The following is a 15000-nucleotide window of genomic DNA, read 5'->3' as shown; positions in this document are numbered from 1 at the left end:
GTGTTTGTTGGGGAATGTCCACACACGTGTATAAGTGTGTGTGTAAGCATGTTTGTGTGTGTGTGTGTGTGTGTGTGCGTGTGTGCGTGTGTGTGGTGGTGTGGTGTGGTGTGTGTGTGTGCGTGTTTCGCGTAAAGAGTAGACAGAGTCTGTAGTCATCACTGCTCCGACCTTTGAAGGAGACGAGGAGTCTCAACACTTTCTTTCCCCCTGACTTCTGGATGTGAGTCCATTGGCTCATCTGTCTCGTGTTCACGGAGGCCATGGCGCACAGCGGAAGCTCTCTGCGTGTGTCTATGCATAGGAAACAGTACATTTCCTGGACACAAAAGAACCAGGTTCAGTGTGGAGTAGAGTCATCTTTTATTTTTTCGCTGACTTCCGTATAAGCTGCCCGTCATTCCGTCGCTCCCTCTGGTGCCTGGCCGCAATACTTGCGGAGCCCCCAGTGAGCAACTCCTCTATCACAGCCTGTTTCCTGGATGTGACTTCTATCGCTTTCATATCAGCCATCGCAAAGTGCCTCTAATCTGTCCTTGGGGACTTACACAACGATACCAGTTTTAAGATCCGGCCCAAGAAACAGCCCTTGTTTTTTTTTGTTTGTTTTTTTTGGGGGGTGGGGGGTTATTTTTTATTTTTTTTCTTCCCTCCCTAAAATGAATGGAGGTCTGAAGACTTGTTCAAGCAGTTGGAGATATTCCTGAGACACACATTTGAGTGGTTGATCCTGAGAGTGGCACTGATAATTGTATATATATACATACACATATAGGAACTAGGCAATGGGGATCCTTTTAGTGAGCAAAGGAAAATATTTTTTTCTTTCTTTCGGATTTAAAAACAATAATAATGATAATAAATCGGCAGGGTTTCACCAGCTATTGAATGGCACACACTTTTGTACATCTGTCCTCAAACATTTACACTTTCAAACACATGCCTCTCATGTGCTGCAGCTTGGACACACTTCTACACAGGAAAACACACACACACACACACACACACACACACACACACACACACTCAGTTACGCTGGACTCCAGTTGGCGTCCAGAAACCTGATACTGAAAGAAGTGGTCTGACAATTTTGCCCTAGTAGTCAAGGGACACGCACGCACACACTGGCTCACTCTCTAGCTCTCTCCCTTTCTTTCTAACCCCCCCCCCCACCCCAACACACACACACACACACGCACGCTCCCATCCGGTCCTGTCAGTTTTTTTGTCCACATGTGTTCATCCTCTGCTGCTAAGTTCTGCTCGCACATCCAGCCGACAGTTACCTCCTGCCCCAGTTTTTAAAATGTGGAATCAGCCCAAGCAGGAGGAAAATCACGCAGCGTTCACGACAAATCACAGCAAATGAGGTGGAGGAGGAGGTCTCAGTGCAGAGAGGGTCACCGAGGCGAGACAGAGCGAGGTGAGACGCAGTGTGTTACTCACAGGTACGTGGTGAGCGGGCTGAGGTCGCTCGGCACCGACGATAGTCCCGACTCAGAGCAATCCACCATCACAAACATTCCATCCTCTTCGCACTGGCACTGGGATGGGCACGGCGCCCCCACCTGGCCCGGCACGTCCCGGCCCAGTCCCGACCCCGGGACCGCCGGCATGGAGCCCCCGGTTCCTCCGACCCCCCCAGCCACGCAGAGGAGCAGCACCGCGGTCAGCATGTCGGACACCTGTCCACCTGCACCTGTGAGTGTGAGTGTGAGCGTGTGTGTGTGTGTGTGTGTGTGTGTGTGTGTGTGTGTGTGTGTGTGTGTGTGTGTGTGTGTGTCCGTCCGGGGGGGATCTCTGTCTTGTCACACGCTGCCTTGTCTGTCGTGTCTGTTGTAGTCCTTTAGGTTGTTGGCTCCGGATTTTTCCAAGCACTCCTCAAAGTCTCCCTGTCACAATGAGAGTCAAAGTCCTGGAGCTGCTTCCTCTTCAGGTGGTCCACCGGTCCCCTCGTCACAGGTCGTCTGTCCTCATCCCTCCTGTCTCTCAGAGCCTCTTCATCCCCACTGTGCTCTGCCTTGGTGGATCTCCTCTCTCTTCTCTCTTGTCTCTCTTCCGTCCCCCGTCCGACACACAGCCACTCTTCTCCCCCAACACTCTCTCTCTCTCCCTCTCTCCCTGTGTGTCTCTTGCTCTCTCTGCCTCACTTCCCTTACCTATTGTGGAAGCTGGTGCACGAGTTGTGAGCAGGGCCATCCCCATTGGCTCACGATTTAGGGATGGGCCAGAGCATCTCCAGAAAGTGGGAGGGGCCCGCGATTCTTAAAACTCACTCCTCTCTTTCTCCCCGGCTACCTTTCCTCTCCCCCTCCCCTGCCCTCCCCCTCCCTCCTCCACTCCTCCGCCTCCCCCCTACTACCCCTCCCCCCCCTCTCTGCCCTATAGAGGCACGATGTGAAGAGAGAACTCGGGTGATATTTAGAGCCGGAGCGAGGCAAGTGGAAGGCCGGTCGGTCAGGTGGTGAGAGATGAGATTTGTGTGTGTGTGTGTGTGTGTGTCTGAGCGGGAGTGAGTGTGTGCGCGCCCGTGTGCACGTGCACGAGCGGGAGTGACTGTTTGACGGAAATTGGAATTCTGACACTTCAGCACCCCTCAGTCTCTAGAAAGAGCCGAATCCAATGTCTCGCAAGTCACACCTTCTCAGGTTTCCCCCGCTGGAATGTCGTGATCTCACACACACACGCGCGCGCGCGCGTGTGCCCTTCCACGCACGCACGCACGCACAAGCACACACATACACACACACACACACACACACACACACACACACACACACACACACACACACCTACGCGGACAGCCGAGAAAAAAAAAAAAAAAAAAAACAGATTGTCAGTGGCCGGTGCAAAGAAGCTCGTGTATCCATTTTCACATGCACACACTCGGGTCTGCAGAGAGAGTGTGGATTTGTGAGGAAGTGTCAGCTGCCTCAGGCTTCAGCCCATCTGTATTTCACAGCCTTTCGGCACTCGCAGTTTTTCCACAGAATGCTGAAAACAATCTTCCCCTGCCCGACCCCCCCTCCTCCCCCCCCTCCCCACCACCCATTTCTCCCTGTTTATCACCGCACATAATTCTTCTTCCTCGAACGGACCAAGTTTTTTCTTCTTCTTCTCTCTTTCCAAAATTAGAACTTTGCAGATATATGGGGGGTGGGGTGGGGGGGCGGTTTGGGGGCGGGGGGTGGGGAGGAGGAGAGGCATAAACATCAGGATGAAGAATGCAATAAAATCCGAGTCCATGGTTCATGTGCGGCCTCGCTCGTCGTGCACCTGCGATGGCAGGATATTGCGTCGCCGCGCAAGGATGCATTCTGTAATTACAGCAAATCAAAGAATGTGTGTGTGTGCGTGTGTGCGTGTGTGCACACATGCGCATGCGTGTGTGTGTGTGTGTGTGTGTGTGTGTGTGTGTGTGTCAGGGAGGAGCATTTAAAGGGGCAATTAAAGCAGTGCCAACTTTATTGTCCTTTCCTCTAATTCCGTGCATGTCCCGACAGTAAATATCCAACGGCGAGGGAAGGTTTTTCATCCTTAAAGTGGTCGAGTGTTAAATAACACCCCATCATTCCAGTTGTGGGGGAATTTCTTTCCTATTTTTTATGGTTTTGCTTGAGAGATTACATGGTCTCCCTCGAGATGACTAAATCTCTACGATCGCTCGGGCTCGTAAAATTCTTTTCAAACTCGGCCGGATTAACTCAGAAATGCATATGTAGCCAATGTGGGGGGGGGTGTGTGAGTGTGTGGTGGGGAGGGATTGGGGGGTTTGCAGGACAAGTCCAAGTCCTGGGTCCTGGACAGCCAAGGCCGGAGCACCGAGTATCCCAGCGGCCGATGGCCTCCCAGATTCCATCAGCGCTCCTGGAAAAAAAAAAAAAAAAAAAAAAGGACGTGGCATCGACATGGAGCCAGAACGAGCGGCCCGGCTTTAGAGGCACGATAAAAGGAGGCGTACAGTGTCCATGTTTGGATCTGGCTCTTGCCGTACCGTCCCTCCCCATGTCCCTCTTCCCTGCTCCGTCTTTCTTTCCACACCTTTCTCTGCCGGCTGAATAGTTTCTCGTTAATTAATTAACATTCCTATGCCACTGTGTTTTCTGAGGGCCCTTTGTTATGGCACCACAAAAACTCTTTCAGAGCCGTTCTTCACATAGTCTCGCTCTCTTGCTCTCTCTCATGCCCACTCTGTCCCTCTTGTTCTCTCTTTTGCTGCTCTCTTTTGTCCAGAAAGGCCCAAGTTGCTTTCTGCTCCCGCTGTCACTTCAGAAAGGCGGGTAAAAAAAAAAAAAAAAAGAAGAAAAAAGTTTGCTTAAATCGCTTTCAAGTGATGTTTAAAGGCTCCCCCCCACCCCCACCTCCCCCACCACCACCCCCACCCATCCTCCGCCCCGCTTATCAAACAGTACCTTTGCACTTGCACAACACACACACAAAAGCACGCACATGCTCTCCATGCACCTGCAGGCTCCACCTCTCTGCCTTTGGGGCGTGGAGCTCTTGTCATCTTTTTAAATGCTCTTTAATTGTCTGGCCCTGGGGACTGGCAGGGTGTGGGGGGGTGATGAAGAGGGAGTCGGAGGTGGCGGCACAGACACGCAAAGCAAAACTGTAAAAAGCCTGCAAGTCTGGTCTCCTGCACGTCCTGGCGTCGCGCTCTCTCCCTCTCTCTTCGGCCTCTTTGGTCCCGGCTGGCTGGAGATTTATTGTCGTCCCGTCGATCACACGCCGCTTGACGAATGACCGGTTGTAAGGAAGAATGGACCGACCGCAACCTGTTTTCACAGTGCCCATAACAATGCGGGGTTTTCTTTCGTTGAAAACCGACGTTGACTCTCAGAAAGGTCTTTCAAGCGCCAAACGATGCTCGGCTCGAAGTTCAGGAAACGCGTGCCTCGCTCTTTCACACGTGAGGTTTCTGCCTTGCGCTTCCGTCTGTTTCTTTTGGGGGTGGGCAGTAAACGTCCGGCGTGGGAGACACACCCACGCGGCGAGGCGCCCTGGTGGCGTGACAAGGACGGTCTCTCTGGCAGCGAAGTGTTGCTGCAGCCCTCTGGGGTTGTGTCTACGCCATGCTTATTACCGTTGCTTAATGGTACGGTGACACACGATGGGACGTGTGATGGTGCCGCAGCTCTGGCCTGGTAATTGGGCGTCACAGGGGGGGCCAAGGTAGTCGTCACTGTGGCACACACACGCACAAGCAGAGCGCTTGCCGTCCATAGAGAACATCGTGTGATGTGACGTGATGTATTACGAATCAGCGGCCTCGATCCAACAACAACTGATCTTCGCTCAGTTGTTTTTTTCGCGTGTCTGCAGACTTTTGTACGTGCCGCTGGAGAAATGCATGCGTGCGCCTGTGGCTCTCCCTCCCTCTCTCTCTCTCTCTCTCTCTCTCTCTCTCTCTCTCTCTCTCTCTCTCTCTCTCTCTCACACACACGCACACACACACACGCTATCAAACAGTCTGCATCAGATCAAAGGCCGGTCCTCCTCCCCTACCCACTCCACCCCAACCCCGCAACCCCCTGCCCTCCTCCCCTCCTCCCTCCCCTGCCCAGAAAAAGAAAAAAAAAAAAAAAAAAAAAAAACACACACCGCCCGAGCAACGGCGGCTCTCGGAGACACAAAAGACAAGTAGCTACCTGACACCTGGCCCCGGCTGGCAGCGGCGGGGAGAGCACCGCCTGCGACAGCGAGCCGCAGACCGTAATCAAGACTCTGAGAGTCGCCCTGCAGCAAGAGGAGTCCGTTCACACTGACACACCATCAGCCCGCCCCAGAACATACACTCCCCATAGCATGGCAGCCACATTCTCAGTATGTGCACACGCACACACACGCACAAAGACTCTTTCCCTCCCTTCCTCACATTTAGCCCTCGCTTGTGTCAACAGGAGAAAGAGTGCGTGTGTGTGTGTGTGTGTGTGTGTGTCTGTGTGTGTGTCCTTGTCTGTGTGTGTGTGCATGCCCAGGCTGCACACGAGCGCCAATTGAAGGCTAACTCGCTCAGCGGAAGCCAGCGAGACACCATGGGTCACCGGTGGCGGCGACCGAGGTGTGTACTCTGGCCTTTCATGTGAAACCACCTGAAAGCCCACAAAAGGAACAAACCCTCAACACACACACACACACACACACACACACACACCCTTCAGCATCTTCCTCCTCCTCCCCGCCACATATCGCAGTACAAAGCAGTACAAAGCAAAGAAGACATGAATGGGGATGGGGGGGGGGGGGTTTGGGGCGGGTGGGCAGTGGAGGATGTAAAGGTGGGACTGGGCGGAGCCACCACGACCCTGAGATGCTGTGCTGTTCATTGAATTACTGTGAAAATGAGTCATTCTTTTTGTTTGTTTGTGCGGTCTCTTTGAACTGTTTTGATTCATCAATTACCTCAATGATTCAGTGGCTTGTCTGCGTCTATTTCTCACGTATCGTTGTTACGGTCCAAACCTATCCCACTGCTCCCACTGCTGCTACTACCCAGAGTGCTGTCATAGACAAACCATCTGAGAGTTTAGTTGGGTACTTTCAGGTCACGCCAGCCTGTGCAGCTTTGCTACGTGCCACATGATGTGGAGCTCTTGCCATAAAGAGTCGGCCGTGTGAAAACAGGGGCCTTTCTGGTGGTGTTGCAAAACGAAAAGAGTCGAAAAGAAGCCGTTACAAATTCCTACACCGATCAAAAAGCGAGAGTTTGGCGAAGAATGAGCATTTTTGGACATTCAGACTGCGATGCAAAATGAGGACGTTCTCTCACTACCTCTGGGAGACAGGTATAGTCATAGAATCTTAGAATATTATTCCATGAATACCATAAAGAGCCACAGGCATGTCGGTAGGTCTGTGTATACTTTTACTGCCAAAAGGAGGAAAGGTTTGAAATTACCTTTAATTGATGTTTGGAATGACCCTCAGTGTCCTTGTAAATTCCTCCAGCAGGATTTTTTTATTTAATTAACAGGGTTGATTGTTGTTGGGTTTTTTTTGGTATCAAGCAATAATGTTTTCATTGAATGCATGTCAAATTTCAACCTCTTGGTGGTGCCAGAGAAAACCGTGCAGCAATCAGCAGGATCACTGTGGGAACCTTTAATCTTTCTGCAAAAAGCTGCAGAAATCAGTCCAAAGATTCTTTTTTCTCTCTCTGCAACACTAGTACATCTGTCTCAACACAAAATATTGACGATGTAACAGACAGGTTACACACAAAACCACTCTAACTGAATGGGATTCATTGTGTCCTCAATTGGCATGTACAATTGTTTTTCTTCTTCTTCTGTGTTTGTTATAGAAGAAAAATACTAACAACCATAACCACTTTCTTCTCGGGTGCCTCGGGTATTTGGTAATGCGATTCAGGCCTATGACCTGGAAAACCAGTATCTGTTGGAGTCCCTGCTGGTCCGATCTCAGGTCAATAGGTTTGCGTGGACCCCGGAAGAACTTTGGCTCCCACTACTGGGAACCAAGTGTTGTTGATAAAATGTAAAGAGTTCAAAATCTTACAGGACTTTTAAGCATGACACTGATTACACTTACACCAAAGTTTTGAGAAATGTTTTGAAGGAACGTGATCCGCTGTTGGTTCCCCAATAAAAATGCTTAAAGCATCAGAAATAGCCCTCATGACAAAAGACAAAGTCTCCTTGTTCTTCACTCCAACTCCACTTTCCTGGCAGGGTTCGGCTTAAAAAGGTTTCATGATAGCTACACATTGCAACTCTTTTTTTTTTTTTTTTTTCATTATTTACCTCAAATATTTAAACTGTGTGTTTAATAGTTGGGGTTTGATCTCAAATGGAGGGATTTGGAGAAAGGCTCTGCACCGTCGCACTTTCCCCCTCATTAAGTTGTCTGGCTCACACCTCCACAGCTCTCCTGCTGTTTGATCTCTTTGCTCCGCTTGTGTTCTCGGCTCTGTCAGTGATATACGAGGGTTAATGTGGTGAAATGGGACGAGTGGCGCAGACAGGTCTGCACCTGTATGCTGCCAGAGAAAGAGAGAGAGAGGGGGGGCGGGGGGGTGCAGCAAAAAGAAGTGTATAAGTGTGTTTGCTTGCATGTGTGATTGCTGCACCTGTGAATGTTAAAATGCCTTTAAAGTAGCTTTGTCCCCCCCCCACTAATCTGCGGGTCTGGGCTGTCGATGGCTTTGGCCGCCATGAAGTTGTCGGTCCGTGGGTGGGATGGAACCGGACATGGACTGTTGACCGTGGCCGTGGTGTCTCCATGCAGTCCCAGTCCAGGCGGAACCTGGATAGGAGCACAGAGACTCAACACGACCTGAGATAAATGCTGCCCTCGCAGGTTCCTGTGAGACAACATGTGAAAAAGAACATTGCAGCAGCCGCTGGGAAGCAACAGTCGTGGAGGCAAACCTGAAATGATGAAAGTGCGCCATCTGCAGCAGTTACGTTGAATAGCATCCGCTCTGAAGCGGAGAACCCAACAGGGGGCAACCACCGTCGCGGTTTACATTCTGTGCAGTCACACTAGTGGGGTTTGTTGTCGTTTATTTGACTATAGATGCACGACCCACTTGCAGGACAGGACAACAGTCGCTTTCACCTTCCAACATGCGAACTCCATACAGAAAGGTCCCATCGATCTAACCAGGAACTGAAGCCCTGATGATTTTGTCAACTTTTATAAACATATATACGTATAAATGTATGTGTATATATGTATCTGTCCATGTGTGTGTTTGTGTGTCTGTGTGTGCATATAAAAGCTTTCTTTTTATCCATTCCCAGCCTTTCTAGTCACAGCAAGCACAATAACACTGTTTTTGTTTACTTGTCTAACATTATTTTCTATAACGTTTGTATGTATGTATTACGTCTGATGACTGAATTAATCCAATATTCCAATTCCCCTCAAATTTAGCTATGTTGACTGATCAGTTCCAAAGACAAGGATGGTCCATATACTTAGCGTTTCTTTTCTTTCTTTTTTTTACTTTACTTTTGCTTGGTTTCGTTTTTCCAGTCTAGAAAAAATAGCAACACGCTAACGATATAACGCCCATATTCTTTGGAGTTGTTTGTCTTGATTACACCTCTTTGTCTTTAATGATGATACTTGGTGTCTGATTTTTTTTTTCTCTCTCTCTCTTTGTTTTCCCCTGAGTCTGTGGTTATTGCTGTGATTTCCGTCATCTCAACCTGAATCTGTAGCTGCTGAAGAGGCACTTTAGTCGCCGTGTGGCGCAAACACACTCTGTTACACAGCATTTTTTTTTTTTTTAAGTCCCAATGGGAAAAGACAAAATGTTCACGAGCTGGCATGCAGTTACCTCTGCGACTACCTGACTCTTTACCTGTGGCTACCGCCTTGTAGACCTTTTTGATGTCTTCTCTACTTTGGAGATGCAGAGCTGCTGCCACGTCCTCGTGGTTCAAATGGCAGCAGCTCTCCTGTTTGCCGTGACAGTCTGTTCTCAGTATGTGGAGAGTTTGTAATCCTTCATTATGACACGTTCAAATGCATTCTAATTTTAGACCATTTATTAATTGCCAATATGGATTCATGGCGACTTGTCCAGGGTGTCCCCCCTGCCTTCGCTCTATGACAGCTGGGATTGGCTCCAGCAGACCCCCGTGAGCCTGAGCTCGGGAAGAAGCGGCTGTGGAAGATGAGCGAACCAATGGGTTTGTGGTTGTAAATCAGTGCGATAGTCTCTCTTCGTCAGTGTCTCGCTTTGAGAATCTGACTCTGCGTTTTGGACACAATTTACCCGAAAAACCTTCATGACGCCACAGCGCCCCTCTCTCTCAGTTACTCCACTGGCCACACTCTGACCTTTGAGGGTTTCCGCCAAGCAGAAGTGACAAATATCCAATTGTCGCTCCGTCATCGTGAGTGGAAAGAGGAAGCCCTCCCACCCCGTCATGTCGTCATGGCCGTAAAACACGATCCATTCAGGGTGACGCAAACATCCTGACCGCGCTAGACACCGCGAAAGGTGCAGAAATTACAGAAAGAGAGAGAAAAAAAAAAATGTGATGGCGTTTTCCACAGAACCACCGGGAATCAAGTGAAGCCACGAAGTGTTGTTGTCATCCTTTCTAGACGTTCTTCCTAGAATAATCCCCAGGCTTGAATTTCACTGTCTGCCTCTTGCAGCAGACGTCAGTGTATACTAGCCTTGGACCCAGACAGACTCGTCCACTGCTAGGACTGGGACTCATCCATCCAGACTGCAGTATATCTGGTATTTGGTCGAATTTGTGCTGTTTTGAGGCCTGACATTAAACACACTTTGCTTTTCATTTGTCTTTTTTCTCGCCTGAAAATGAACTCCAGAGAACTCTTTGTTTTGCTCAAATCTTTACAAACGCCGTGCTTACAAACAGCGTGTTGTGATGTCACACCTCTCCCACCCCACAACGACTGACGCTCTCAGTCCTTTCAGACCAACTCACGCCCTTTTCCTCAAATGTGTGGACAAAACAACAAAGCACCAACAGTGAGCTGTAAACACAGGGCTCATGTAGAGTTGTATACTCTATAGGGATTATTTGGTTAGACGATCGCTCCACTGGACCCAATCCTGTTCTGGTACGAGAGATAGAGGTTTGCAAACACATCCAGGTAATTGACACTGGGCGTGTTGCAAAGAAGGATGTTGCTGTTTACGCCAGAGTGTCAAAAGTGAGCGTGGAATCTTGCTTAACTCCCTTATTATGAATATAATGAGAGTGACGGTGTACAATCCAATTCACTAGTAAAGCTGCCTTGGAGAGAATACATATTTTTCCTTTGCAGATCCAGCTCAATATCTCACCACCATCCTGGCTTTTTTTGTTTTGTTTTTTTTCAAGCCAAAGCGGGCATTCCAGGAACCAGTCAGCATCATTAGTGGAGGAGCCAGGGTCTAGTTGTGACAAAAACAGGAAGCGGCTACAAAATGCTTGTAAACAACAGCGGCCACAGCGCAGCAGCCAGTTGCTCAAATGTCTGGAGGACATGTCCTTAAAAAGAGACGATGAAAGGAAGCCAGCAGCAGAGGGCTCTTGTCTTCTGCTGACACTCTGTGGCCAGAGTCGAGGCAAACGGCAGCAGGTCGGATGTGTGTGTGTGTGTGTCTGTGTGTGTGTCTGTGTGACGACAACCAAAAAGTGTCGCCACACACAAAATAGGAAGCCGCAGTGCATTAACATCTCCCCTCCCTTCAGGTCGGAGTGTGAATGAAACGTGACACTGGAGAATCCTTGTGTGCGGTGTGTCAGGATTCCTCACCACTGCTGTGAGTGCTCTGCTGCTGTTTGCAATGTTTCCAAATTCCAGAATACCACAGAAATAACTGGTGTTGATCTCACAGACAGGCACTCACACAATATTTGTGTGTGTGTGTGTGTGTGTGAGTGAGTTAGTGTGCCAGTGTGCGTGATGTCGACACCCTACGCAAATCAGACCGACAAAGCTCTATGTAAAGCAGCACAACAGGCAGATGTGAGTTGTGTGACCGCGAGGGTTCAGATGTGGGAGGCCGATTAACAACACGACCATTGTTTTTTTGTCCAGCCTCCCTCCTTGACGACAGCTGTGTGCGTGTGTGTGTGTGTATATGTGAGTGTGTGTGTTTGAGCATGTGTGTGTGTGGGTTTCCAGCAAGCAGACGCAGCAGGGAAATGCAACGAGCCCAGGCAAGATGTGCAACACCCCCCCCCCCTCGCTGAGGCCTTCCTCTGTGTCGCAGGGACCAATTTCAGAATAGCTGACCTTTGACCCCTCAAAGCCAATTTTATTTTAATCTTCTTCAGAAGTCTGACAAAAACACACACACACAGGTTTTGTGTTCTTTTGTTTCTTTCCCTTCGCCCTCCGTTTATCTTCCTGCGAAAATAGATGATTTACACACACTCACACACACACACACACTCGTCACGATGGAGTTTTACGTGTTACCCAGATAAGGCCACCGCTCGGCTTGGTGTGCGTGCGCGTCGGCCTGGTTTATGAGTGTTTGTCGAGGGTATTCCGTGGGAATGCATGATCCCGGCAGTTCCCAATCCCCATTTCCTTATCTCCAGCATTCCCTCATGAGTGATGAGCGTTACGGAGACGTGCACGCATCCCGTTCCTTGTTATTAATTATGGACAGGCTGGAAGCTCGGAATTATGACGAGGCACTGACATATGTGTGTGTGTGTGTGTGTGTGTATACAGTGTAAATAGATATATACACACAGAGAACCAATCAGAGCTCATTCCTTCCTGGGAAGAAAACCAATCAGAGCGACTGGGGTTGTGAACGATAAAGTGATGCGACAGGATATCCGGTTGGGGAGGCGAGGGAATGAATTGCTCGACGAATCGGCTCCAGAATCACGGATCACGGTATCGCGAGACTTTCAGTTGGTTGGTGGCATCACACGCATCGGCGTCTCTCGAACAGCACGCGACCTCGAGCTGCTCGCAAAAGCCTCTGTTGCTTCTATGACCAAATGATGTGCTAAAATTGATCATTAATCTTCATGATATCAAAAACATTAAATGTGCATTATCAATACACTGACAATGGAACACAGGGCTGTAAAAAATAAATATGATATAGAAAAACAAACACCCATCGTAATACAACGATGTAAAAGTGAAAGAACACATCAACTGAAATCAAAATAAAAACGAACAAAAGGCAGCTTTCAGCTAAAAAAAAAATCTCAGTTTATCCAGGATTGGCATTCAAAAAAACTAAATGTCAATCTTGTGTGTGTGTGTGTGTGTGTGTGTGTGTGTGTGTGTGTGTGTGTGGTATTCCTTATTCAATTCATCCTGTTTCTGTATTAATTTCCTTTGTCTCCGCTCGAACACCTTCTAAATCGCCGCCAACTCTGCGACTGGAAATGGATCAGCCCATTTTCTGGTTTACTTCTGGGATGTATTGTCATGATTATCTGAACCTTTTCTCCATGTCTCCCTTTCTCTCCTTTACTCTGTGGCGCTCCGGGGCGATGTGCGCAGCGCAAGATAGACAGTGCCGCACATCTTGTGCGTTTTAAAAAAAAAACGCTCTGCCCATCAGGAGCCTGCTGCGGGTGAGTAGAGGAGCGGAGAGGAGACCCTCGCCCCTCCGCAGTCAGTAGACCCTCAGAGAGGAGACCCTCACAGCTCCGTGTCCAGGCAGCAAATGAATCGCACACACGCCCTCCATGCGGAGCGGGATGTCAATGTAAAGGTTTATTGATTGTCATGCTCAAATAAATCACTGCATTTTGGCTCACACAGCCTCAGTCACTTACTCAAGCTCAGGGCCAGTTCCAATTCCTCCCTTAAGGGCTTTAGAGGATTGTTGTTGGACTCTAAGTTCTTCTTGGAAGTAAGGGTGAATTCCAGTTCCTCCCTTCACCCTCGATCTCAACCCTCAATCTCAAACATGCGCGCTCCCGCGAAGTGCAAGTGCTGTCCCGATTCTGAGAAGGTCCAGTTGAGGGAGGAGTTTCAGGGCTGTATCGCCCTCAGTATTGAGATTCTCCGGCACCGCCCTTGGCAGTAAGGGCTACCCAGAAGGCATTGCGTATTTTCGCCAAGACGTCTTCGAAAAAAGATGGCGATGTAAAAGCGAGCTACAAATGGAAGTATTTTCTTAGTTAATAAAGATATAAATATTACCAAACCATTTTATTGTCTTAGTTTAAGACTTTTTTATGGATTATTGACATCGTTGTTGCGTAACATTTTTATTTTTACTTTACGAGGTTTGTCAACCGGACCGGCGGTCCCGGCTTCACGTTACTGGTGTACCTCGTTGTGTAGCGACGGAGGACTTCTTCCTTTTCGTCGTCTTTTTCTTCTTCTCCTTCTTCTTCGTCGTCTTGTTGACCGACTGGACGTAGCTTTGGCGTAAGGTCGCCCCCCACAGTCTGAAGACGTAACTGCACTTAAGGGGTGTCCCATTTCTAAGCCCTTACACTGATTTCTGAGGGCCAAAGATTGAGGGTTAAGGGCGAGGGTTGAGATTGAGGAGTTAAGGGAGGAATTGGAATTGGCCCCAAATGTCGAGACCTGGGAGGAAGAGGCGACAGCACATTTAGACGCACTTCACATTTGATATGAAAGAAAATGAATTTTAGTTGACTGAAATGATGATGATATTTTGTCAAATAAAACTAGAACTAAAATGAAACCAATTTAGATGATTAAGTTATGACTAAAACTAATTAACATTTTAGTCATATGACTATGACTAGAGCTAAATCAAATTTTAATGCCAAAATTAACACTGTATGCAAATATGCCTTATTCGAAACAGCACCCAAACCACCAAGACTTTGCGCTCACGTCTGCACGTAGTCTCACAGACATAAACACCGCCTGCGTGTTTTCGGCTGGCGGTAAAGCATAGTTCCGTCCATCAAAGTGTTTCTGGCGTCAGATGATGAGGTGTGTGCATATAGAAAAATATCATACACACATCTTTCGTTCATTCGTTCATTTTCCATACCCGCTCAGTCCCGAGCTCAGGGTGCTGGGGGTCTGCTGGAGCCTCTCCCAGCTGTCTCAGGGTGAAGGCAGGGTGGCACCCTGGACCAGTGGCCAGTTCATCACAGGGCCTCATAGAGACACACAACCATTCACACTCACATGCACACCTACGGACAATTTAGAGTCTTCAGTTGACCTCACATGCATGTTTTTGGAGTGTGGGAGGAAGCCGGAGAACCCGGAGAGAACCCACACAGACACGGGGAGAACATGGAGAAAACCCACACAGACATGGGGAGAACATGCAAACTCCACACAGGAAGGTCCCAGGCCCGGAATCGAACCCACGACCTTGTTGCTGTGAGGCGGCAGCGCTGCTAACCACTGTGCCACCGTGTCGCCCTACACACATCTTATCAAACATGAAATCAATGTCTTTATTTATTTATTTATTTATTTATTAAGCAAGCGAAACGTTGATAAGTTACAAGTTCACTTACACTTGAAACCTGCACTTCCTCGATCGGATCGGCCAGGGAACAGCTACAAATCGCACTC

At 48.8% G+C, this 15000-nt stretch overlaps 1 protein-coding gene across 2 annotated transcripts in view; it reads right to left on the bottom strand.

Moving 5' to 3' along the window:
* Positions 1-2132, bottom strand: part of lgr6 (leucine-rich repeat containing G protein-coupled receptor 6) — a 33968-nt gene extending 31836 nt beyond the window's left edge. For both annotated transcript variants that reach the window (XM_076022551.1, XM_076022552.1), the window contains exon 1: positions 1447-2132. In XM_076022551.1, coding sequence (XP_075878666.1) covers positions 1447-1676 — 230 coding nt within the window. In that variant the 5' untranslated portion in view covers positions 1677-2132. The remainder of the gene's footprint in view (positions 1-1446) is intronic.
* Between the last annotated feature and the right edge of the window lie 12868 nt (positions 2133-15000).

Source organism: Nelusetta ayraudi, unplaced genomic scaffold (genome assembly GCF_046127955.1).
Source record: "Nelusetta ayraudi isolate G7.1 ecotype Tasmania unplaced genomic scaffold, CSIRO-AGI_Nayr_v1 ptg000012l, whole genome shotgun sequence".
NCBI classification, from domain to species: Eukaryota; Metazoa; Chordata; class Actinopteri; order Tetraodontiformes; family Monacanthidae; genus Nelusetta; species Nelusetta ayraudi.
Note: the sequence above shows the minus strand (reverse complement) of the source record. Positions and strands in the feature narration are given on the sequence as shown.